Genomic DNA, 27,679 nt, shown 5'->3' with positions numbered 1-27,679 from the left:
GGATATCAATCCCTTTGAAACTCGTCCTGGATTTATTCTGTCATTAAACAACCCACTGCCTTGATTTTTCTCACTTGAGCCAGTAGAAGTTTACAGGTATATCGACACAGGAGTCAATGCTGCTGGCTGGGAGGCATGGATGGATCCGGAGTGGCCATTTCAGACTCTTTTGAGATGGCAGCTGGCGGGAGAAAACCAATTTTTATTGGCTTTTTCAATTTGCGCCTGACCAGACAGGAGCAACACTATGTTAATTGCAACCAGCGAATCAATGGTGTAGTTTGACTGAGTGGCTCTTTGTCTTTGGCACATGCTTGTTCAAAACTGTAAAGCCAGGTTACCATTGCAATTATGCAAGAAGTAGATTCAGCAGTAGAAGTAGATCACTTGGGGATACGTTTTCTATTCGAGGTCAAGTTCAAACTCGTTGTCGTTACATCTAGATGTACACTGATCAGCCACCACATTAAAGCCATCGACAGGTGAAGTCAATAACATTGATTCTCTCATTACATTTGCAGATGTCAAGTGGTGGGATATATGTGTGTGGGGCTGGATAGCTGCAGACCAGTTAAAGTACAGATACTGACTCCTGTCCACCGCCGAAGGTGCCTACAGTGGGCATGTGAGCGTTACAATCAGAATTCAGAAACCATTAATCAATGGAGGAAGATGGGCTATCTGATGAGTCACATTTCCTTTTACATTAACTGTCTGTGTGTGTGTGTGTGTGTGTGTGTGTGTGTGTGTGTGTGTGTGTGTGTGTGTGTGTGTGTGTGTGTGTGTGTGTGTGTGTGTGTGTGTGTGTGTTTGTGTTTGTTGAAGTGATGGTAGCAGGATGCAATATTGGTAGAAGACAAACCGATAAAGGCTGTGTGATGCTCTGGGCAGTGCTCTGCTAATTTCCGAGCAGGTGGGTCCTGGCATTAATAACAAGGGTCATGCACGATTACTTGCTACCCTCACAAACTGGCATCAGGAATGCTAGTTGGCTGAACTAATTATTAGCATTTTATCAATTTACAATGCTAGTTAAGTGTTGCATTGAATAAGTTAGACAGCCTCCCACCACTAGTTGGAGCTCAAGAGCTGGCACATGGCTGCTCCGCTTATCCTGCTAATGTTGGCAACCAGCAAGGTGGAAAGTGTGACAGGTCATGCCTTGTCAAACCAGTGCAGTTTGGTATTATTTTGATCTAGGAACTGAAAATGAGGTTACATGTAGGCTGCGTCAGAATAAACTGGCATCTAGCCACAAACGTGTGGACGTTAACCTGCAATGAAAGAAGATTTCTTCAAACGTTCACGATTTCTCACATCATTATAGTTCACCCATGAAAACAACTCGCTGTAGCAGTAACTGCTCAAGATATGCCTCAACTTTATTGAAGGTAAATGTTTTCTAAAGTTAATGGGATATGCTGAGCCTGAGTACACAGTACTAGGGCACAAAATGATCACATCCAGATTGGAGCACAGCCAGTGTTTTCTTACTTTTATCCAAGTCAACTTGTCTGAATGAAAATTTCTGTTCAGTCAGCAGGGAAATTAGTTGCTAGGAACATCCCTCACATAAACATTGTAACAGATCACACACTCCACTTCTTGCCAGTGGTGTTCCTGGAAGACAGTTGCCTCTTTCAGCAACAGTATGCACACTGCAAAAACTGTTCAGGAATGGTTTCAAGACCTTGATGGGGAATTCAAAGTGTTGACTTGGCCTCCAAATTCCCCAGATTCTCAATCAGATCAAACATTTGTGGTATTTGTTGGAAAACACGTCCAATTCATGATGGCTGCACCTTGCAACTTCTGGGAGTTGAAGGATCTGCTGCTAATGTCTTGGTACCTGATATCACAGGGCATCAGAAGTATTATGGAGGTCAAGCCTTGATAGATCAGAGCTTTTTTGGTGGCTCGAGGGGATCTACACAATATTCAGCCAGTGGTTTTAATTTTGTGGCTGAATTGGTTTATACATGGGGAGTGAGATGTGTACTTGTTATTTTTGAGTTATTCACATGGAAGAGTGCTTTTGTTTAGACAAGTAGGACCAATATTTGCAAACTGAAAGAACATGCTGCAGGTGCATAAATAAGCAATGGTCAAATTCCAATGTTTTCATTTAAAAGCAAACCCATTCCCCTCTCTCTGCACTGTCAGCCCTGGAGTAAGACTAAGTAACTAGGGAACCGACTGTTAAGACAAACAATGCAGCTCACACCAAACATTAATTAGCCGACGTCATCGACAGAGTCTATAATCATCTCCCTGCCGCAAACGCCAACGAACCAGTTTCACTAGATATTTGAGGGGACAGATGACAAAAAGCACTTTGCAATACTTGTCCACACAGAAGAGTATCTCCAAATTTTCACCAGATGGCTGACAATTTGCAACTCTTGAAAGGTGTCACCACAGCTCAAAGCCTGCAGGATTTGACATGTCTCCATCATAACACATCTGCTTTGCGCTTTTTTTCTCTGCTGTCATCTGCACTCACCAGGAGTTGAGCAACTGAAAAAATGCAATTGCAGTTGTCTGCATTTCCTCCTACTCAGAGGGGCTATTTGTTGTCACAGGCACAATATCTGGACTGAACATATACAGGAACAGACAGGTGTCAGTGTATTGATAAATAAGAAAGAGGCCATATAGGAATGTGTTGCTGTATAGATTTTTTTTTTCTCACCTCGTTCTGTCTCCTTGCTTAAAGCTGTTTGCGTGCAGCGAGTCTCTCTCAGGGTTAAAAAGAATCATTGAAAGAATTTATGCTGCCTTAATTAACGTAACCACAAGTGCATGATTTACCGAAGAGGTTTATGGCTTATTTGCAGAAAAAGTAGTTACACCGATAAAATTGAAGCAAGCAAGCAGCTAATGAAGACTAACAAGCCAAATATTTATGGTCATTAAAAATGGCAACAGATGAGGTCAACTAAAATCCGTTCATCACAGATTGCGTTCTGTTTTTTCATTTCACAAGCTCCACGAAAGCACGAAACGAGTGTATGAAAGAACACATGTACTTTGATTGGACCATTTCACGTACCTATCGTGTGAAATGTAGGATGAAAAGCTGAATGCATCGATTTTTTTCATGTGGAAAAACTGTAATTTTGCTGCAGAAACACCTACGTCTACAGCCATAAACTGTGTAATATACATGTTAAATGACCCGTTGCACCAGGCCTAGAGCTGCACAGCTAGATCAAGACAAGAGAGAAAGAAAGTGAAAGAGAAATTGGACGTAGATTTGATGGACAGTGAGAAAGAGAGAGAAAATTTGTCATAGATGTGATGGACACGGTGAAGGAAAAAGTGGTGATCAGACAGATGTCCAGAGTGAGATTGAAAGAGTTGACCTTGAGCAGCAGTGGTGTCACAGCTAATCATCATCATCATCATCCACCTTCTCCAGCTCAGGAAGCCCCGCAATAATTCAATAAAAGTTCAAGAAGCAGCAATTTTATTTCTGCAAGTTTTTGCTCTGTCAGTCTGCTCGGGATTGACAGCAGAAAACAGAACATAAATTCCACACAGACAATAAAATATTAATCATGCAGTATATCAAAGACCTAATTCTCTCTCTCTAGTTTTGTGTGCGCTGTGTGAGTGAGTGAGTGGTATCGTATAGTGTGTGGGTTTCCTGACGTCCCTTTATGCAGGTATATGCGTCATCTCTGATCTGACAAGACACTTGCAGGTACATGAAATTACAACCCACGCACCTGGTTCATATTGATGGGGGCTCAAGAACAGTGTGGGCGTGCTGCAAGATAAAGGTGGATGCACTGTCCTGGATGGAGCTATAAATTGCCTTGCCGCTTTCCTGCAAGTGTCCAGAGATTGGACGAATGGATAGGTGGATGGATGGATGGATAGAAAGCAGAAGCGAGGATGGGGGAAAAAGGGACTGAGCGAGCCTGAGGTCTGAGATGCATAAACAGAGCCTGAAGACGAATGAGCAGCTCGGGACGGTGGGCTGTGTACAGACGAGAGAGACAACAGTGACGGCCTATGATGAGGATTCATTGTTCTTTTCTTGCCGCTATCTATCTCCACTAACGTGTGCAGACACCACTGAATACCCACGCCACCAAGTTGGTAGTGAGTTTGCTGTGTGGGTGCTAAAATAGAGTAGATGTCAGGAAGGCCAGAGGCAGAATGATGAGATGTGAAAATGAGGCAGACAAAAAAAAAGTATTCGCGTAAAAATAGTGCGCAGGTGCTAGAAAGTGTCGTTCATATCGTAAAACATTTAAAATATGATATTTCCCAGCTGTGTGGCATTTTTGTCGGGAGTGCTGGTTCACACAGCAAAGCTGGCATTATTAAGAATACGAAAAGTATTTCAAAAGGTTGCCCAGCGCTCTCTCTGCAGGTGTTGCCAGAAACTATTTTGACATTTGTTGCCATGGTAGAAATTTTGTCATGTTTTGAAGGCTGGAAACAAGGGAAAACTAAAAAATGCCGTGGAATTTAACTGCTGTCAAACAAAAAAAACTTTACCACCTGCTTTGCAAACTCTCTCTGTCGGGTGCGCTGTATAATTTTCAGGAATAAAATTTACACAAATGTGACCTCAGTTCAGCAGTTTGCAGCATGACTTGGCGATGTGAAAGAGCTGTCGGGCCAAATAGAGGCAGCGCGTTGCTGTGAAGTGGCTCCAAGGCTGCAGAGGAGCTGACAGGGACATTAAACACAAAGCAGCAGGGGCAATTTTAATTACTCTTTGTCTGTGTTGTTGTCTTGGTGACAAACTGGAATGAGGGATGTTTGCAGATGACTATGCAACATCGAGCAGCGCAGAGGAAATTGAGGAGAGAGGTTAAAGTGAGTCTTTTTTTTTTTTTAAGTGAGACTGTGGAGTCCTGGCCAACAGGTGGGGATGTGAGATCTCCAAACAGGTGTGCAGCTGATGAAGTGTGCTGTGCAGGAGAGAGTTGAAGAGACATTAGTTCTGACACAGTTTATTAACCGGAGGCCTCCTCCTCAAAGCTGCTGCTGTCTGTCCTGTCAGTTTGAGTTGCACTGACAGGACTATAGATGCAGAAACCTTCCGGAAGAGAGAGAAAAAGGGTAAGAAAGTGGTTCCAGGGAGCCGAGCAGGTTTATAAAATGCCGCTAAGGTCAAAGATGTCTGTCAACTGAAACAGACATAAATATACACGCATGAAGTACAAAAATGGATGCAGAGATACATAGGCCCGGCTCACTTTGAGATGAAAGATTTGAGTCTGAAATGTTGTCTGGGCTGAGGGTGTGATAACAGAATTTAAAAGGAAGGAAAAGGGAGAGTAGAGGAAGGATGAAACGGTGAAAATGAAAAAGGGAAAAAAAAAAACTGCAAAAGTCATCCCCTGTTGCCACAGGCTTTGCTGACATATCCCTTTGTTTATTTGAGTGAGGTAAAATGTGTGCGAGTACTGTGTGGCCACAAGCTCCCCCTCATCGCCCCCCCATCATTTCCCAGTTCCCAGCCTCCCAAATCTAAAGCAGTATAACAAAGCAAAGTCTAATAAATGGAAGCCTCTTTTTAAACTTTCTCTATGACAGATTTTATGCTTTTCCAAGCTCTCTAAGTGGAACATTTTCTTGTGTGCTTAATGTATAATTTAAATGCTATTGTTGTATTCTATTAGTTTATTTATTTCATGATCTATATGTCTTTAGGGAGACTTGAAACTGAAGGCTTGGCAAACATAAAGAGCACGTAAAAGAGCTGATATAATAAATGCCCCTTCATATTTACACACAAGTTAGAGATGGGCTGGTTTTATATTAAGCTTTCATTGTGCTTTCTCTAGACTTGGAGGGGGAGAGTTAAATCACATTAAAATTAACAGAATTTCTCAGTGGAGAGGACAAAAGGAAGGAGCTGGAAAATTGCCCAAGGAAGAGGGATAGAGGAAAGAAACTGCTAAAAGAGGACAGAGAGTTAGGGAGTGCTGGTCAGCAGAAATGTCAGTTGCAGAAATCGGGCTGGCAGGAAGCAACCTACATATCACAGATACTGCATGTGAAATGTGCTGCAGCACACGTTACGCAATCAATACGTCTTGTTTGCTCCGAGTTCTTAAATTGCTGGCCTGCTGGGATGTGTTTAAATACATAGATGTAGACAGTATAATTAGCTGACTGTGTTGCATCTCATACTCCTCCATACAATATCAGAATTTTTCATTCTTTCAAAAAATCAATTTGCAGCCAAAACTGCCCTTGATTTTTATGCATTTGGGGGACTTTTACTCCCTTAGGTGCTCTAAAGACCAGGAAATGTATTGTTGGCTCGCTGCTCGCTACGGGGCAGATAAAACTGAGCGGTAATAGTCAATTGACAACAGCTGAAACTGCTGCACAGTGCCATGCTCTTTCCCCACTGTGCCCCCGACCGAGAGCACAACCACATCACTGCCACAGCTAACATTTAGCTAGCCTATAAACCCCTCTCCCAGCATTTTGACTTGTCAAATGCAGGCAGAAATAATAGCTCTAGTTTATTTTGATGCTGCCAGTGAAGCGCACCATTTATCGTGCACGCTGGCCTGGTTTACTGGGACGCGTAAGTGAGCTATTGTTAGGTTTATTGGCTACAGCTGTCCTTATTATGACACACAAAATATTCATGTGTTAGAACAGAGAAGTTAACAGATTGTTTTGAACTGCAGTGTTCAGTACATTCAATGCTTTTAACAAGGTAAATTAGTTTGCAGTAAAACTAAGATAAACATCGGTGTGTACAGTTTGATTTGCACTGAGCTCTGTGCATTAGTGACAGACTATTGAGCTGCTTTGTTAGAGTTATTTTGTGACAATGACTGAGCTGCAGTGTGCTTTCCCTTTCTAATGTATTCAGAGCAGGGGAATGATATGCTGACCTCCCATGTGAGAGTGTTGCTATCAGTAGATTTATTCAGTAGGGGTAAGATAAGGAGATGTAAGTATTGATTGTAGGCATAGCTAACCTCTTTACTCTCTCCATAATAGCTGTTGGAGTCCTCTGTCTCTGCTGTTTTCACTTAAGATTGCAGATAATGAAGATGCCACCACCAGTGTGGGGTCTTGCTCTTAGCATATTGATCCAACAAGCTTCCTATTATAATGAAGTATAAAAGAATGTGTGCATATACTGTAAATATATATATATATATATATATATATATATATATATACACACACTAAACACATACTGTATGTATGGATGCAAGCAAACGCTATACTGATGCATTGCAGACATCAGCATTGTATTTGAATTGGGCACAATATCAGACCTTAGAGTCTCTCTGCCACTGTATTATCTTCTTGTCTATACCATTATGGAGCTGAAAGGACAAACGCGTAAGCATATTTAAATGTATTATTGAACATATATGTAGTCATGTGAATGAAAAACACATTCCATGGAAGTTCAAACAGATGTTTGATCCTCTCTGATACAATTTTTTCTTACAGATAACAGCACTGGAAGGAAAAATTTGCTTTTTCAATCATTTATTCAACTAAAAATATCAATAGATGTAATATTCGTCTGTGGCTTCAAAAGGCAGCATTGGCAGAAATAACTTTAGGCGTTTTGCATAATTGTCCACCCGTCACTGACACGGACTTGTTGAATACTTTCACCACTTTTTAATGCAAAATTCCTTCAGCTGCAGGAGGTTTGAGGGTTTTCTTGCACGTACCACACAATATGAATGTGATTCAAATCTGGGCTTCTTTTCTTTTCTTGACGAGGCAATTTCACAACCGTCCATTCCATTTTTTTTAGTGATTCCTTGCTGGATGTGCTAATGTGCTTAGGATCATTATTCTGTTGAAAGGTTCACTTCCAGCTCAGCTTCAACTTTCGGACAGATGGCCTCACATTATCTTCAAGCACTCTTTGAAATGATGCAGAATTCATAGTTGAATGGATGACTGTGAGCTGGCCAGTCCCTGAGGCAGCAGAGCAAACTGAAACTTTTCAACCACCATTATTTCACAGTTGGTCTGAGATCGTTCTCCTGAAAAGCTGCCTTCAGTCTGCGCCAAACGTGTCTACTATTACTGTGGCCAAATGTCTCCGTTTTTGATTCGTCTGTCCAGAGCACATTGTTTCAAAAGGCCTGGTCTCTGCCTGCATGTTCACTGTCAAACTGTGTTTGTGTTCTGATGTTATTTTTGGACAGCAAAGTTTTTTTTTTTCTTGGCAAAACCTTCCATGCAAGTCAAATCTTTCTGATTGTAGTCTCGTGCACTTTGACACAGACAGTTGCAATCGTTACCTGCTGATCCTGTGATTACATTTTGGGGTTCTTAGAGACGTTTTTTTCCCCCCATCAAACAATCTGTTCTTGGGCTGGATTTGCTATGCTTGTCAGTGCTGCACAAATTGGCACTAGTTTGGAATCTGTGCCACTTGTACATTATTTTTTCTTACAGTGGAATTATTATTTCAAATAATTTGGAAATCTTCTTAAATCCCTTGCGAGACTCATATTCATTCAAAGGCCTTGGAGAGCTCTTTTAGTCTTGACATGATAACACCATATATTTCAGTAGCGACAGACTTCAAATGTCAGAGTTTTCAAAAACACAAGTTTCACCTTTCATTTACTAATGAGGTTCTCATCATTGGCACCTAATCTGGAACCCCTGATTCTAACTATATACACTGTAATAAACACTAAAAATGCAGAGAAATTCTAACATTAGTGTACTGTTTTTCCAAAATACATTCAAGTACTGTAAAATGTTACGCTTTATTAGAAAAAAAAAGCAAGAATGACCATTTAACAGGAGGCTGCTGTAACAATTAAATGTGCTAATTGTACATTGTTGATCTCTAAAATATATTCAGTAGAGTACTGCCTTTTCCAATTAATAAAAATATAACTTGCCTTATCCTTTATTGTTTTGGTTGTTTTAGCGTTGTACAAAGTCGGTAGATCTCATTTATGAATCATAAAAAGTTAAGAAACAGGTTTCTGTTTGCTTGAATTGTTTTTATTGGTATATGTCTGCAATTCATAGTAGTGTGTACATTTTCATAGAATTATAATAGTTATAATTTACAGGCAACTACATTTAGACTTTATGTTGATTCCAGTGGCAATACTTTACAAATACTGCATAATATTGGGAAGTCTAGTATGAAACTGTAAACCTCATATTCTGCTGTAGATTAATGTGATCAACTTGACAGTGATTGTGTTGACATAAATTACAATTATAGTACTGTAAAAATGCACGAAAATACTGGCAACCACAAGAGAATTTGTTGCAGTGTGAGTTTGAAGACACAACTGACACCGTTTCACTGTTGTTGTTTTTTAACTCAAATTAGCAAAATGACTGTAAAATGTCAACTTTATGTGTCATCTGTTTGAAAATTTCACCGTTATTCATCACCGCTGTTTCCAAAAGGATGAACTTGGTGTTTAAATATTAAGAGAAAGCCAATTTCTTATTTTATCGCACAAGTGTAGATTTGTGTTTTGAAGTTCTGTTTAAATGTGCCATCAGTGGAGCAGTTTGGTACACCAGTGAATTCCTATGAATTTTTAATTGTGGTTGAGGTTACAAAGGGTCACCTCCAGATTAAAAGGTCTGGAACATTTTCTGGTATCTCCTGTTATTAAACTTTTCATGAGCTCTTCTATCATTCATAATTCAGTTTAGCGTTTTAATGTTTTTCCTTTAACTAACAAGGTATGGAGCTGTGTGTGTGTGTGTGTGTGTGTGTGTGTGTGTGTGTGTGTGTGTGTGTGTGTGTGTGTGTGTGTGTGTGTGTGTGTGTGTGTGTGTGTGTGTGTGTGTGTGTGTGTGTGTGTGTGTGTGTGTGTGTGTGTGTGTGTGTGTGTGTGTGTGTGTTTCATGGATGGAGAGTTTCTTCATGTTATATCCTGAGTTTGAGGTCAGGGGAGCTGTTTAGTGTGAAGTGGGAGGAAGGAGTGTTTTAGCATCTTTATGCTTTGATGTGCTATTTGCAGATGTGCTGAGGTTTTGAGTGCTGTGTGTGATAAACACACAATTCGAGGCACAAATTCCCGACATACACACAGGCATGAAGAGTGGAAGTCACGAAGCGAGAAAAGTACCTTCAGTGCGAGTTTAGTCATTATAATTTTAGATGCTAAGCGCCACAGGAAATTGGGCTGTTCAATCATTGTCAGAGCAGTTCTGTGCCGATCACACTGTACCCCCCTGTAAGAAAAGCAAGTAATACCAGCAGAATTTCACATGTAGCCATATTGATGTACAATTTAGGAGGTCCAGACAGAATATAAAATGGAACTTCCAACACAAACAGCAGCTACAGAATGGAGAATAACTGCTGTATTAAATCTCACTGCAGAAACCCTTCATGTATTTGCTACATCTTATCGCAGTCACTGTAACAGAATCCTTATTGCACTGGAGACTCCAATATATCCAGACCATTGGCAGCACATCATCCAGACCCAGCAGCTACTAACTCCCTATCAAGTTTCATGTGACATTTAAAACTCTCCACTTCTCCTCCAAACGTCTTTATAACTTGGCTCCAGAATACCTCTATGATCTCCTCCACACCTCCAGCCCTTTTTGCACTGTTTGCTCCTCAGACAATGGACTCCTCCACCAGCATTCAGTGCTGAGTCCTTTTCTGTTTGTAAATGTAGACTAAACACCCATGTTTTTATTCGGGAGTTTCATCAACATAACTTCCTTGTTCTTTATGTAAAGTGTCCTTGGCACTTAAAATCAAATGTGCTTTAAGTTAAGGTAAGTGAACATAGGATGAGGCAAGACAGAATAAGATAGATTAATCCAAAGGAAATTCTTGTTCGGAAAACAACATTAAACAAGATGGGAATTAATGCAGGGCCTTCACGAAAAGCAATAAGATACAAGTATGATACAATACTGATAATTTAAAAATAAATACATCTAACTAAGCGACTCAGACTAGAATAGAAAAGCAGGGAGTAATACTGGCAATGATATTGAGGCAGTAAAGTAATATTATACAGGGTGATAAAATATTGCACATGAAGTTGAAATATTAAACATGATAGTGGAATTTTACACATGAAAATGAAATTTTGTGCATGATCAAGAAATATTGCAAGTGAAATTGAAATATTGCACATAATAGTGAAAAAATGCACATGAAGTTGAAATATTGCACCTTAAAAATGAAGCATTGCAAATTAACATGTACATGTACGTAACTGAAAATAATATATTGCATATAAAAATTATATAGTGTATGATACTGAAATTGATGTTGCACAAACTGCTGCTATTATTCTGTGTTAAAATGATATGAAATGTATGAATATGAACTCTGTTTCTCTCTTTGCTTCTTGGTGCTTTAGGAAAACCTGTTCTTCAGCATTTGCCTGATAAAGAAGTGACTGACGTTGCATATTATTTACCGACGAAGACGAAGGCCTTTTTAAATTTATGGAAGTGCTCATCTCTGCCAACATAAAAATTAAATAAATAAAGTGGCTGTAGTTAGAGTGCGCTGTGGCTGGCACTGATGGGATTATGTTTTTTAAAAATATTAAAAACACAAACAGTGTCCGTCCATCTGTTGTTTTTGTATACCTGCTTGCGATACATACAAGTTAATATGAAAATCCATGTGTCCTGAGAGTGCTGCCCTGTGTTTTTAGGTTTGTGTGTCTTAATATGTCCCCCTCCATCTGAGTTTCTCTGAAGAGGACTGTGTGCTGATTGGGTCACACTGAGCACCAGCAGGTCACGGATGATTGGCAGTTGACTGTTTGCCAGCTGCCCCATGTCACACCCCGTCAGTAATAATCAGCCTGGGCAAGAAAGTTGGCTCTAATATGGGCTTACTCCTCCTTTCCCACCAAATCATACTATATTGAAGATGTACGCTGTAATGCATTTTCTTGCTCAGGCAATAAATAGTGACGTGCTCTTTGAACAAACAGTGAGCTGGACATGAGGCTGAACTCCAGCTGGCTTTCCTTCTCGCTGTCGCCTTCCAACCATTTCTCCTTTTGCACTAATCTGACCCGTATCTTAAGCACACCCTACTTTTATTGAATTTATAATGATCAAAGGCACCTTTAACTGTCTCAGGCTGAACTAAAGAACAACTCAGACAGTTTTAATTATAGTGCAAGCATTACAAGCTATCAACAGTATAAAAGGGCCCCTCCTGCTTTCTCTCTCTCCACCACTCATGCAGATATTTCCATTCAATTTTGATGCATTGCAGGTACCAATAATGCCACTTACACATTTTTTCGGTTAATATATAATTGCGGGACCTTTTGTACCATAGCTGACAGCTATCATAGTTGACATTTTTACTGATTTCAGGCCTAAAATCAACCAAACACCACATGGCATTTTTACAGATAGATTCTTCTAAAATATTATATATACAATTGAGTGAAATTGAAAGTTATTTATAAAGATATTGTAGTAAACCTGTTGACATGCCATAAATCCACACTTGACTCACACACTACTTTATATTAAATAACTCAGAAAGCCTTGGAGTCTGGCCAGTCTTTTATTCAGGAGGAAATGACATCATGTGGAGCAGATCATGTGATCTGGAATTAACTCACTTCCTCGAGAGGTGTTTTTGTAATGAGGAACTTAGTTGAAAGTGACACAGATACAATTTGTTGTTTTCCATGTAAAATTTGATATATTGCCAAAAAAGAAATATCTGTCATGGTTATCTCAACTTAATAAAAAGAACACAATCAAAACAACTTTTGAAACAGCTCATTTTATTATTGTTTAGCTAATTAGAAGCTGGTTGCTATTAGATTGGGACGGTTATTTAGTTGACATTTTAGTGATATCCAGTCATTTTTTATTAATAAATTATTGTTTCCATAATAAATAATTATGGAATTTGTAAAGACATGATCGTAATGAACTTAAAATACATTAATTTTTTTTTTTACTTTTGATAAAAATGTATGAGATATATCCCATGGACTTCAAAGTCCCTCAATTATGTATTGACCCGTCTGTAAGACTCCTTTGCATATGAGACATTTGCACAGGAATTTCTTTTTTGGCTCATCGGTTGTTTTTTTGCTGCTTTTTCAATGCTTCTCACAGATAGATAACATATGCAGCATTCAGGTTATTCCGCATTCACTTCATTCTAGCTTTAAATTAGAGGACTTCAGACATGAGTTACAAGCGAGACAAAGCTCCTCGGGCTACAGTTGATCCTGAGAGAGAATGTTCTTTGCAGCAATTGCCCTTATATGTCTGCTGTATTGATGTGGACTCACTCAATATGTGCTGAGTGTACATGTTGGCACGAACATATATGAACGCACAGCTGCACGCATACAATCCACGCAGACGTTTGCTTTCAATACGCTGCAGCAAATCCATGCGTGTACAAACACACTCATCGTCATCGCATTAAAATCAACGCTCGATAAATACCCATACAGGATAATAATAGCTCATCCTCTCACTTTCCTCTCTCAACTGTCTGCAGTTTTTCTTCCCCCCGTCGTTCCATCTCTCCCCCCCTTGCCTCCCCTCTCTCCCCTTCCTCCTTCTTCTTCTCCTTTGTGTCTTATTGTCTCCCTGCTGTACTCATCTCTGCACCATTAATCTTCCAACCAATGAATTGGAGCTCCTGACTCTATCACTTCTATTATCGACTGCAGCCGTCCCTTATTTATGTTCCATTTTTCTCCCTCTCTTCCTCGCTCAACCTTTCCGCTGTTGTTCCATTGACCGGCATGTAATTTCTTACATGAATAATGCAAGCGGCGAGGCAAAAATAGTTGCACCCCTCCATTCTCTTGGTTTGGATTTGTTCTGCGATAGTTTAACTGAACGTGTTCAGGCTGATTTCTATTCAGTTACTTTGTTAAAAGCGATCGGGGTGCGGTGGTAAAAGTACTAGGACTCCCAAAGCTGCATTCTTACTAAAATAACCTACAACGACTGATAGTGAGATCAGGGTGCAGATTTATTCAACCTCTCAGCACTCGCGAGTACCGATGCAGAATCAACGAGGTGGCTCCCAGGACATTACTGTTCATTAACTAACACCCAGAGCAGCCACGCCAACATGTGGCAGTCTGCAGGCACAAATTAGATTACGGCTTCCAGCAGTGTTTGCTGATGTGCCAGAGTTAGACGTATATTAAAGTGGCAAACTATGATCAGGCAGCTTTTCTAACTTTACAGGACAATGGGCTACTTCAAAAATGTACCAAATGACCTCAGATTATAGAAAATAAACAGCTTTGTTGGCAATAGTTGCTCAACATTCCTGTGGAATAAGTGCACAGAATTCGATTGAAGGCAGCCACATCTCTGTCTGTGTCAAAATCTAAATCCCCAGTTCTATAGATTTTAGGTATCATAACTGTTAGTCCTGATTTTCTCCATCAGACTTAAATAAAAGTAAGCATTTGATTCATCATTTGACTCTTCTCCTCTGCAAAATGGACCAATCACATGTGGTGTGCTTCAGTCAGAAGGAGCAGGTTGTTATAATTGTGAGCTGTGAAGAATATAAAAAATGCATTACAGCAGAAAGCACTGTTTCTGCAAAGATGGCAAGAGAGCAACGCTGTCATAAAGATGTTTATCATTTAAGTTAATATATTTATTTTACCCCTCAGTGGACTCCTAATGTCTGCTGCGTATTTCTAACATAACATCTGCACATTGAAGCTCTAAAACTTTAAACTTCATCCATTTTAAAATGACACTTAAGAAATGCATTCAGGTCTGACACTGTCCCATAATGAAGGATTAGTGGAAATCATGTTAGCTTTTGGAATAAATATTCTCTGTCATGTCTACCAATTGATTTTCTGATCTTGGTTCTACTAGCTGCAGTTCCAGCAGTGTAAAGCAGACTTATGAGCAAATCAGGACTAAGCACAAAAACATGTTTATGCATTTTCTGTGTCACCAAATTAATGCATGTAGCTTCCTTTCTGTTGCAACTGCACAGCTTCATTGAGAGGCATCATTGCTACTGGCTCAACAAGTCTGCAGATATACCGCACTCCCTCAGCTGAGAATCTGTACTGCTCATAGAAATCAGAAACTCAGGTTAGCTGTGCAGCATCCGTTACCATGGTGACCTAGCAGGTTAAAATAGAACCACCTTTGTGACACTTAAACCTCTGACGTACTTCAACAATCCAATAATGTCACTTTTTAGTACAGCTCACTGATCTCTTGTTATGAAAAACAATATCTAATCACAACAAATCCACTTCTGTGTGTGAGTCAAAGGCCAATAACTGACTCATTCTTCGTATCTCACTTCCTCTCCCTTTACCTTGTGAAAAATATATACTGTGAAACACACAATCAATGAGGAAAACACATGAACTGTTAGAACACAGTCACTGTTTTCATAGGCTGTTCATACAGTGCAGTGACAAACATTACGTTGCCATGGTGATTGTGTTGTTCGTTAGTGAAGGACCAGGAATGGGTCAAAATTAAGGCCCTTCATATATGAGTCCTGTCGTGCTCCTTTTCCATGATTTTTTTGAAGGACTTGCATAAACATGCTTTTGAATCTCCACAAGACCCTTATGGCTGTAATTCAGCAATGTTCCGTTATATCTCCCTCTGTTTGAGTGGCGTAATTGCTCGCCAAGGTAATAAAATAGAAAAATATGAGTAGGTCGCATAACATATGTGTTTATCTGACTCCCTTCCCTCCAGCATCTTGCAGAGTTTTTGTATTGTTCCCTGTGCTGCTTTCTTTGTTACTTATAGATCTGTAGATGCCGGCATGTGAATCACTGTAACATCCTTGGTACATTTGTATGCATCTTTTTATCCATGGGACTATGGTTAGATGAGATTGCAATTAAATGATTTTTTTCTATTTATTTTGTCCACACTGTGTAGCTGTGAAGTTTAGAAGGAGAACCTTTATGGTAGCCAGTGCATCGTGAGAATAGTGAACTGAAAATCCATCTCTTCACTTTCAGTCACATCACATAAGCTCCACAGTGCTGGTGAGTGTGTAATACTTCACAGGGCTTTGTGGTACTGCTCTGAAACCAAGCAGACAGTGGTCTGTTTGGTCTGTTCAGTAAAGAGAAGTGGGAAAGGGATTCTGGCAGTTCCAGTTGCTTCAGACGTGCACTGTGCCAGAGGAATTTCAGAGGACCAGCACTGTGCTCTGCTATCAAACTTATTCGCACGTTTTCCTCTTTATTGCACCATCGGTCACATTTTCCCTCTTTTGTATTTGTCACTGTTCATTTGTCCTGTTTGATGTTGCTTATTCTCTGTCTCCCCTCCAACACTTTTTTGTGTTTCCATTCCCTCCTTCTCTGTCTCTTCCCTTCATTTCACCCCTCTGTGTTGTTTTACTGTCATCCTCTGTACATCACCGTCGGTATGCGCAGCACAAGCGGCGCCGTCTTGTCACATAGACTGGAATTGTTTGGTCATTTGTGATGTGCTGTCAAATGCTTATCCAAAATTGGCTCATCTAAAAAAAGCTAATTGTTGTGGATTGGAAGAGGCAAACAGCACAGCTTTTTTTTTCCCTTTTTTGGGGTGATGAATCATTGCAGTTAGTCACCGCTACAGTAAATGCCCCCCAGGTGTCTGTGCTTCTAGCGTCATGTATCAATTTGAGCCATGAGCATAGGTGACCAGGAGCCACTGTTGATTCAGCAAGACTATAGCATGATGAATGGGAAGAATGTTGTTATTATGGAAGCAATGATTCGCATATGGTACATTTCTACTGCAATTTATATGAGAGAAAATACAAAAGTTAATAAACAGAATGGAATAATTACATCATTCCATTCTGTTTATTAACTTTTGTATTGCAGGTTGCTGCAAATTAAACTATGATTTGTAGACTTTTTGGGAACCTTGAGCTCATGTGTAGGGGTTATCATGGTGGCCTGGGGGTGGGATAAGAGGTCTGTGCAATGATCCCTCAGTCTTTCTGTCTCTGGCAGCCCCTGCTTGCAGATGCTGGTGGTTGTCTGTGTTTAATAAAGCAGATTAATTAAGCTCATTGGTATTCTAGGACACTGCTTCCAGCTGTTTCCCAAGGCTAGGATCGGCAAGGTCACCCATTTAAACTGTGTTAACATGGGGAGTTGGAAGGAAACAGCGAGCACCCATTATGGTGAAGGAGTCGACTGGTGGGATGGATAGATGTCAGTGACAGAATCTCACAGATCAAACGCCGAATCTATCAAACAGTGCTTTTGAGATTAGCAGCTCTGCCTTGTGTGTTCATACCTGAAACGACTTAGTTTAGCCGTAATTAATTGCTGCTCTCCTACGCTCTTTATGTCTCTGATGCGCTGCTGCCACGGCAGATAAATGCGTGCTGCGTAATAGATCATTTCTCATTCTATTTGAGTAAAAGTCAAAAAGGTAAATAGCATTGTAAACACATGATAAATAGGCAATCTCATCGGCGTGATGGATATCCCCGGTTTTGCCTTGATGGAATGTTTAATACATAATGCCATCTGACAGGCCCCAGTTAGCATCAGTTTTAATTATCAGTAAAACATGATAAAATAGCTCTGGGCCCTGTGCCAGAAAAATTGAGATCTGCTTATGAGTTAGAGATTGTAACTCAGAAATAATGAGTCTTGCAAAATGTTGCAAGTGTTTCTAATACACAGTAAGTAATGACAACATCTTGTCAAAGTGCAAAGTCAATACACACTATAGAGGGGAAAAAGAGATACAGCTGATGAAGGATGTGGTGCAACCTCAGGTCAGTGAGTTAACTGTACCTTTTAGTATTGCATCAATAAGCAGACTTTGAGTTGGATCAAGCTGAGGCAGCATTTTTTACAGAGGTGGTGCCTGTGTGAATTACTTTCAGGGAAACCTATTATTCCTTAGACTCAATCAGGAAGCAGAAAAATACAAAGTTTTCTCAACCTGCATGAATTATTTCCATCATTATTCAAACAGTCTGCACACCTGTTGTGATCGTGAGCGCTGAATAGCTGGCAAAAGAACTGCTTGTCTGGAATAGAGGCTCGCAGTTTAAGCACATAATGTCACAGAGACAGTCCAAGGTCTAAACTTTACTAGAAGACATCGTAACACCAAGCTTGGCATTTATTTTATGACAGGAAAAAACACTGCCTCAAGCGTAACAGAAGCGCTCAGTGGTGCGAAGTGTGAATGAGGAAACAGTCAATGAGCTGTGATGGTTCTGAATGATTTGAATGCAAAAGCAGACCTTTCCAAAGATGCTTAACTCCGTTTTAGGCAAATGCATAGAAACTATATAGAAATAGGCCAAATTATAGAGTGATGTTAAAACTGTTATTACTTACAGATGAATCTGTTTGATAATCTCATTGTACTGAGGTCTTGAATTCAGAAGTTAGAATAAAACTGTGGCTTTATTCAGATGGAAAAATGAAGGCCTCTTGCATTTTAATAGTGTTGGACTTATAAAGGCTAATCTGCTGCAGAAGGCTATAAAACAGACAAAAACGTTTAATGCAAGGTGCAGCATTGTGTCAGCTTTTCAACAAATATGTAAAAATTTATATTTTTTTCTGCAGTTCTAGTTTCCCACTGTTCAAACAGCTTATGATTCATCCAGGCTGTGTTTTTTCACTGACCGCTGAGACGCGTCTCATACTTTTTTCATTCTTTTGCTGCCTTTGTTTCATGCGAGGCACACGTTGATGCAATATGAATGCTGTGTCCTCAGCTGAGTGGATCTCTGTGTGAGTGCGTGTGCGACAAAGGTAGCTGGTTTGTGAGTCTTTTGGTACCCACAAACATCAGGCACTTTACACTCCTCTGGTGGCAGGCAGGAGGGGAGCCTGTTGTCACATTTCTTCATCATTACCTTCCCTGCCCTCCCTCATCTCACTCCCTTGGAAGTTAAAAAAGTAATCAAAGGCTTGGCATCCGACAGCTCTGTCTCGTTGCCTCTTCCACTCTAAAAATGTCTTTTTCCTCTCCTGAATCTTTTGCAAACACCGGCACCTTCTCTACAAAAGCCCCTCATTTCAGAGGTGCTGAAAAACCTCTCCAGCTTGTCTCAGAGGAGGTGGGCCTCTTTTGACATCTCTGCTTAATGGAGGATGCTTTGCCACTCATTTAACAGCTCTGCGACTTTGTTTCTCCTGCGGGAGCTCGGCAGCCTTTTATCTCCTTGTGGCCGGGCTGAAGAACTTGCTCACCTCTCCTGCTCCGTCCCACCCGTCACACCGCCACATTAACATGAACAGACCTCTTAGTGGACCGTGGAGAAAAAGGGGGCCCCTGCAGAGCTCTGGCCAGCGCACTGGGCTTAAATCCCGGATCGGGGGGAGAGTTCAGGCTCCCTGGAGAGCAGATCTTGGCCGGCAGGGTGGATGGTTAGAGTATGTTGAACATTAGGGCTTTGGCAAATCAAATGCTGGATTAGGAGTAAACGGTGAAGAGGAAATTCCACAGGGTCTTAATGGTAGCCTTCAGGCAAAATAATCCTGTGTTTCCTTGGCCTGCTTTTCTATGATATGCGTGCGTGTGTGTGTGTGTATGGCATTCTCAGCTGTGTGTCATACACAGTACATGCCGCGTTATGCTTTCTTGAATTAGAAAAGTCTGTGGTTGTGTAGCTAATGATGTTGATTCATCTCGTATATCAACTGTGTATCTTATGGAGAGGAGTCAGTTCTTCTCAGTGATGGATGGATAGATTCATATCTGCCACTCTGATATAAAACCACCACTCATGTCTCTGTTCCTTTCATCACTTTGACTGATTTTGAGCTGAAATAAGTGTTTTTCTTCTGCTTTTTTTCCCCCCTCAAGGATGACGAGCCAATCACAGGAGGGGCTGATGGCAGAGACCATACTCACATCCGGAAGTTCCTCAGCCAGCACCACAAGAAATTACCATGGAAACCAGAGGTAGTACAAATGATTTTTCTCTCCTCTCTTTTATTGTTGTTTACTTTCCTTCAGCTCATACATGTTCCTTAATCACCGTCCTTTTAAATCCTTTCTTGCATCTTTCAGGCAGGATTATTATATTAAGGTCCCCTCAGCTGCTTTGCTATTTGTGTGATTAATCCACTAAACCAAGCAAGGCCACTCACACACGCGCTGCACACTTTCATCAGTGATTAATCTTTGTGAAAATTGTTTTATTAATGGCACTTCTGAGAAATACAATTTCACTGCAGATGTCTTACTCTCGTTTTCCCTCAGTTGTCCTTTCAAGAGCAGTTGATAGCGGAGGTCGAATGCAGATTTTGGGGTTCTGTTATCAAAAGAACAAACTCTACCTCGCGGTTATTATGATAAATTATTGTACGAGGATGATAATATTTAATCCGAAGCCATTAGCGGGTTATATTTAGAGGCACCTTTGACTGAAGATTACAAGTTGACGTGATTCATCCATATTTTTCAGCTTGCTTACAGATGTAGTTTTACACAGCGGCTGCAACAAAAGGTGCGGCAGACGGGGCAATTACGCAGTGGATTAGCGATAAGGAAAGCGGCTGTAGATTTGTAACCTGTTCGGCAGAGTTTAATTATAAAGGTTTGTGTATGTGTGTGTGAGTCTGTAAGCCTTAATCAGGAAAATATGATTTATTAGTCAACCTGGGGGAAGTTGAGCTATCTCTGCTGAACACCAAAGTGTGTAGTTCTGAGGAAATTGTGCACACAGTTATGCCTGTGAAGGATAAAAGATGCATAGAAACAGATCAATTTAAGTGCAGTGATAGTGTGTTTTTTTGTTTTTCACAGGATTCTGTATCATTCAATGCTTTGTACTCAGATTTCTGGCTGCTTTCACCGGGCATTATGCATGTAATCGTTTGCACAAGGCGGCATCACAGGGGTGCAGGACTCAGTATGGGCCTGATAATGTTACAGCACCTGTGGTTTTATTCCAGCACACTCTCCTGAGTGAGCTGGTCTTATATGCCTGTATACCTTCCTGCAGAAACACAATCCGTCAAATGCAAAATCATCCATCTGGTTGCATTTATATAAAACACTGAAACTGCTTTCTGAAATCCTTATCGTTATCCTTTTCAACATACAATCAAAGACAGCTACATTGCTGCACATGACAACCATTGTCATTTTGGCCTTGTAAACAGTCACATGTGGATGATATTTGTTTTTTTTTAATTTAATGTGGCCTAGAAACATCTGTTGCCTGAATATCAAGGGGCCTGCATCTAAATGTGGACGATGCTTTTGGCATAATTTAAAACAGTTCTACTTAGAAAATGAGAAGTCACATTGATATAAAACAGCCAAGCTAGGAACACAGCCAAACAAGCTATCTGAATCTGGACCGTGTTGGCTAATTCCACAAATGTAAATGGATTTCAAGGCTTGATCACAGCGAGGCACTTTGTTACGAGCATTTATTTTTTTCAGCGCTTTTGAGTTTTTAGCATTTTATATGTCAAAGCCGTGAAGACCAACAGTGTGCTTTTTTGCACTCAAAGGCATGTACATGACTTCATTGACCAAACATATTTCCTTATTCATATTGCGGACTGAAAAAGGGAAGCAGCCTCAGACGGGAAATAAATTTTGCAACATCCACACCCACTACATTTTACATTAGGCATGACTAACATCAAAGCTCACTTGTAGAAGTCAACATGGCATTTCTTTGACTGATTTCCAGCCTCCTCTTAAAGCAACGTGCCATTTAGTTTCTGTGAATATTCTGCAAATCCAGCATAATTCTATCAAATAGTGCCCTGCATCTCTTTGAACTCGTGTCCTCCAAAAAAAATCCCCCTCTTATCTCAAGACTTCTGCGATGTCAAGCCTAAGCCAAGTTTGTCAGAAAGCATGTAGCGCGGCAGCTCTTCCTCTGCTTTCCTCACTAGCTATCTGTCCTAATTACCAGCATTAAGTTGTTTCCTTGGTGCGCGGCCAAAATGGTAGAGGTCTGAGGGGCCACTGAGCTGGCACTGTCAGAGGCGTAGACTCAGGCTAGCGGAGGTAGAGTGGTGCCATATGCCAGCTGTCACAGAGGTCACACGGACATTCAGAGGCATTTCTAAGCCACATGCGCAGAAAACAGAATTAAAAATGGATAAAAGAAAAAGGAAGGACTGTATTTCTTGTTACGCCTGTGCACACAGACAGAGAAGACGTTTAATTCACTTTAATATAAAAATATTAACGAGGGTCTCCAGTCAGTGAGCTCATCCAAAGGTGACAGTGGATTAGCATCAGCTGTACGTACTCTGTCTGTCAAGGACACCAGCGCGTCAAGGGTGACAGAGATCAGAGAGCAAGCTGGCCCACTTTCTAAGAGTCAAGCAGTAGCCAGACATGAAGGGATAAACAGTCATCTGCGGCAAAGCTGATGTGGCTCGGTAGGGAATTTGAGCACATTAAACAATTTCATTAAGTCAGGAGCAGAAAGAAAATGATGGTAAGAGGGATTAGCGACACTTAAATCATTGTAGACTTTGATATCAGGAGAACTTTCAGGTGTTTTTTTTTTTTTTTTACGTGCTGCTGTTATACATTAAAGCCTCAGAGAGCACAGATTTAACTTGAATCAAATCATAATCCCAGCTGTATTATTACATCGAAGGTGTTAAGCCTGGTTTCAAATCTTTTGCACCGAGAGGACGGGTGGAGGATGACAGACTCCTAGTGGACTGACTGACTCAAATGTCTGGTCTTCTGGCTCCTGCTAGAGATGAGCGATGTAACTGTCTTTGTGGATGTACTTTTGGTGAAGCGGATTTGGACAGCCTATTATTTAGCACTCAGGAGAGAAGTGAGGAAGATACTGTGGCACAACACAGACACATGACTCATACAGGAGCAGTCGTCACAGCTGTCTCCTCGCACAAAAACACATGCAGCGACAAGACTAGACGAGGAATTAGATCTTTGTCTCCGATCCCCGTCCTCATGACACATTAATGTGAGGCAGGGATGCACGAGGAGAAGCAGGAAATTTTTTCGCTTCTCACCATTTCTTCTGTCTGCCTTTTGCAAACGCTGAACAGGCCGAAGAGGCAAGCAGGTGGCATCAATGTGATTTCTTTTTTTTTTTTTTGTCTGCATTTGTTCTCATTGTTCAATGTGATTTCTTTAACCGGCCTCTCATTACAGGCGGGTAAAGGATTTGACAGCTTGTTGCAGGAGATGCAAAATATCATCCCTCGTAATCTGTCTCACGTTCCCTCATCGTGACGTATCCACTGCAGCCACATTCATCCCCCTCATGTTACATCTTTGGCATTAGATAAGATATGTAATTGTAGGACAGATGGCAGATTATACAAACCATCATTACTGTAGTTGATGAGGCTGGAATCTAGATCATATGAACCTTGTCTTGCATTCTTTGCTGCTCTCTCAGTGTGAAATGAGTCCCCTCATTATCTCTGCACATGTGATGTTTTCTGCACCTTGGAAAAAGCCATTTTTTCTTGACTGTACATACCCAACTTATTTTCTTTGCTATATTACCAGGGGGACAGGCAAGGAGAGGCTATATATACATTCAAATAAAACTGCTGTGTGTGTTCAAGCATTCACACTTTGATTCAACTCTTGCGTTTCAACATAACAGCTCAGTTAAACCGCAGCACAGTGTTATGATGCATCAACAGTGTGCGTTATTGCCGTCTCTCCTATATGCCCCTGGGGGAAGCAGTATTGTATATATCCCCATGGCGCCTGTGCCAGGAACATCATGTCTCACTTTTCCTATCCGAGGGGGATTTGCAGTGTCAGTTGGTGCGATAGCTCGTCAGTGGGTGCACCGAGCGGCCATTTGTCAGTGCCTCGCTGCCAGCAGGAACGCAGAAGGCTGCACCAGATTTGGAGGAAGAGGGAGATAGGCTCCTGGAGGAGAGAGGAGGAGAAAAAAGTCTGATTTGTACTCCTGTTGATAGTGTGACCAGATGGATGAGAGAGAGAGAGGAGATGTTGGAGAGCAGCGGAGACACAGATATGCTAAGACAAGCTCACAGGAATGTGGAGGAAATGTGTGGTCTGATGGGATTTCTGTTGCGTGGATCACTATACTGTACTCCCCTTTACTTAAATGTCTTTGTCAACCAGTTGTTTTCCTCCCCACCATCTTTCCTTTGCACCTGTTCTTCCCCCAGCTTTGTGTTTTTTCTTGTTTCTTGCCTTACTCCTTATAGTCAACAGATAACTGTAGCATTAGTTGCTTCTTTATCTTCCTTCTCTCACCTTTTAATGTCAGTGAGAGCAGTATAGGTGCTATGATGCTGTGAAACTGTGGCATCTGACTGCTGGAATTACCTGAATTTTTGTGTAATTTAAACAATTAAAGGTTTGTACAGCCTCTATTTAACACATCCATTAAACATTCCCAGTGCTGGTGGAAGCACGTAAGTAAACACATGGATCTAATAACTTTTTGAACCTCCTTTCTCTTTCTGTTACTTGTAGAATTGCGTGTTCAGGGTGGATCTATGTCGGGTTAAAGTCTGGACTCTGACTTGGCCACTCTAAAAGGCAGATTGTGTTTGTTTGAAGCCACTCTGGAATAGTTTCCGCTTGATGTTGAGGGTCATTATCTTGCCTCATTGCCCACCTTCTGCAGCTCTTCAGCCACTAGAAAGCCTCCCTTAAATCTTCCTGTAAGACCTCTTGATAAACTTGATATCAAGCTGTCAAGACGTACAGGCATCAGTTCACAAAGTATTTTTCCCACAAGCATTGCTGAGTGTGAAGGTTTTCTTCAGCAAAATTCTAGCACGTAATGATGTGTGTCTTTTTTTGGAGTGCGGCGGTTTCTTCTACGCCTGTTCAGTGATTCGCACATGGAGGCTCGTGAGCAGAGACGTTAACCAGCGCCGATGATTCCTCTGAGCCTTTAGCTGTTACTCTCGGGTTGTTTTTTGCCTCATCGAGTATTTTGCCCTGTGCTTTTTTGAGTCATCTTAGCTGAGTGCCCACTTCTACGGAGAGCAGCAACAGTGCTAATTTGTCTCCATTTGTAGCAATTTCTCTAATTGTAGACTGATGAATATCTAAACTCTTCAATTACTTTGGAACCCTTTTCCAGCTAAATGCAGATTATAACATTTTGTTTTATCATAAGTCTTCTGAGATCTCTTTTTAGGAGGCATTGTTCACAATCAGCAGGTGCTTTTGCTGAGTTTTTGGAAGTAAAAGTACTTGTAAGTCACACTTCCACTCTTGAATGTTTCAATGATGTATTCAGTATGAACAATGATTTCATTTATGTGCTATTAATTGAACTAGATTGTGTTTGTTCATAGCTGTAACTCGAAGATGGAAACCACACCATTTTTACCATTTTTACGAACACGGAATAACAAAGGGACTTAATACAGACTCACAACAATGGACAGAAATTAGAATTTTTAACATTGGTGTCTAAAGGAATTTTTTGAAGCTAAAAAACAAATGATTGAAGCTTTTTCAGTAGAAGATGATCAGGTGCAGACTGCTTTTGTTATCTAAAGATAACCACCAAACTTTAAGGTGATGTACGCTGATATCTTCATAATGTTTTATACATAATGAAACTTATAATATCTACTAAACTATGCCTTTTGCTGAATTTGGACTATTTTTGGATGGATACACAGTATGTTGATACACCAGGATTAAGTGGTATGATAACTGTCATAATTTATTCTGTTGAAATGATAATCACACAACAATTTGAATGCTAAAATTTAACAATCATCCTTGTGCACATGTTCCTTGTTGTTGATGATTTGTTTTTGTTCTCAGCATGCAGACAGTCATCATCTTACCTGGTGGCCTTCAAGAATGCATGTGCTAGTAAATGCCAGAACATACAGCTTTGAAAATACTTATTAAACTACTTATTTTTTAGTTCACAAAGTCTACAGTAGAGGCCTTCAGCACTGATGAATTAGTTTAAAATTTATCATAGTGGTTAAATATTTAAAGCATCGTCTAAAAGACATGAAAAAGCCTTAGAATAAGTCAACATATGCTTTAAATTCTGTTTAAAAATACGGTATATGATTTTAAAAAATGTCAAAATTGTTGCTGTTTGACAGAAAACAGGTTTTTGTTTTGCACTATTTTGTGCATAAAAAGCAAATGTACAGTCAACAGATGATCCTAACTAAATTATCACTCAACGATGCCTAAATGAAGAGCAGTGCAAGATGATGAGGAGACACTTATCTTGGTGCTTAACAAAGAGGGAAACAGCAAGAGAACCAGCTTGGAATCAGTAAAACAGCTGTTCATTGCAACCTTAAGAAGAAAACACAGTATGGCTCCACCAAAGAACATCAAAGTAAGTGGCAGAAAACAGTGGTTACAGTGGTCTAATGATTATTTCCATAGCTGTGGAAATAAATAATTGAAATATTCTATTCATTTTTTAAATATTGTTCTCGACAGTTTATATAATTTCTAGGTCTGCTGTCTGTGCTCTGACTGAGAGACTCATTGAAGTATGGGAAAAATGTGAGACATGTACAAAGAGTAATGAGTTTACATTGGCACAGGCCTCGCTATCACAACATAAATATCTAATATTGAATATATGACACATGGGTGAACCATAGCAAAGTAGTCTTTGCTTGCAGGACCTTGAAATTAGCCCGGCTAATAGCCACTTTGGACATACGACTGCTGCCTCAGCTCACCACAAGTGCTTCGCCCAAGCTAAGTGAAACAAGCAACCAAGCACACCTCCAGGGCACACACAATGACTGTGACTGACAGATGGAGAGTCTCCGCTTTTAATGGGTGCAAGTACAAGGAATTAGGCTTTCCGAATCCGCCTGTCTCAGGTTTTGGATTAAAGAGTAGAGGACAATAAACAAGAGCAAAAGAACATAGTGAGAACGACAGCAGCAGTCATTCTGTCTCTTCTTCAGCCAATTAATGAATAAGTGTGTTAGCTGACAAGGTGTAAAAAAGCTGACATTTAAAAAGACACGATTTGTGATAGAAAAGTCCACGCCCCAATATGATACGAACCAGGCAATCCAAAAAAAAGCACAAGGATGCAAAATCACCGTCGCTATACAAAGTGATAATACGAGCATTACTTTATTACGCACAATAAAACAAGACAAAAAATGAGATAGTAAGAGACAGCCGGGTGGAGTGACAGCCAGCAGCTGAGCTCAGGGAAACTAAAGACGGAGAGTAGAGAATCTGACAGCATTTGGCAGCACACAGACGGACGTAGAGGCAGAAATAGAGAGGTCAGACATACGAAAAGACAGCATTAGGGATAGTGGGACTAAAGGCTATGAAAGAGGCAAGACAGGAGCAGCGTTGTCGGAAAAAGTCAAATGAGATAACAGGAGTGAGGCGAGGACAGTTTAGCAAAAGCGAGGGTTAGCAGATGGGTGAGTTTCTGGTAGGAAAGGGGAAAAAAAAATAAAAAAATTCCTCTTGCCCGACTCCATATCCAACACCCTGTTAAGGCCAGAACACAGTCTGAGCTCTCACATTGCTGTCATCCACAAAACACAGCCAATTATACACCAGCGCCCTCCACCCTGCAGAACGCCGACTTTACAGCCCGTGGCCTCTCCAGGCTGCACAGGGGATATGTGACTGTGAATAATTAGAGACTTTAAAAGCTGAACGTTTATTTTCTATTTGACAAGAGGAGAGGGGGTGAGGAGGGGGACGAGAACCAGAAAAAGGTTTGCTTTTAAAACCCACAGGAAATCTATTAAAAGCTTTA

The 27,679-nt window shown here is 40.6% G+C and overlaps 1 protein-coding gene across 1 annotated transcript in view; it reads left to right on the top strand.

Moving 5' to 3' along the window:
- b4galnt4a (beta-1,4-N-acetyl-galactosaminyl transferase 4a) overlaps positions 1-27,679 on the top strand; it is a 156,943-nt gene that overhangs the window by 70,521 nt on the left and 58,743 nt on the right. Inside the window, exon 3 of the mRNA XM_023284670.3 lies at positions 19,792-19,890. Within this exon, the coding sequence (XP_023140438.2) occupies positions 19,792-19,890 (99 nt within the window). The remainder of the gene's footprint in view (positions 1-19,791; positions 19,891-27,679) is intronic.

The sequence above is a fragment of the Amphiprion ocellaris genome, chromosome 3, assembly GCF_022539595.1.
Source record: "Amphiprion ocellaris isolate individual 3 ecotype Okinawa chromosome 3, ASM2253959v1, whole genome shotgun sequence".
NCBI classification, from domain to species: Eukaryota; Metazoa; Chordata; class Actinopteri; family Pomacentridae; genus Amphiprion; species Amphiprion ocellaris.
The sequence above is the reverse complement of the archived record's forward strand: the minus strand, read 5'-3'. Positions and strand labels throughout refer to the sequence as shown.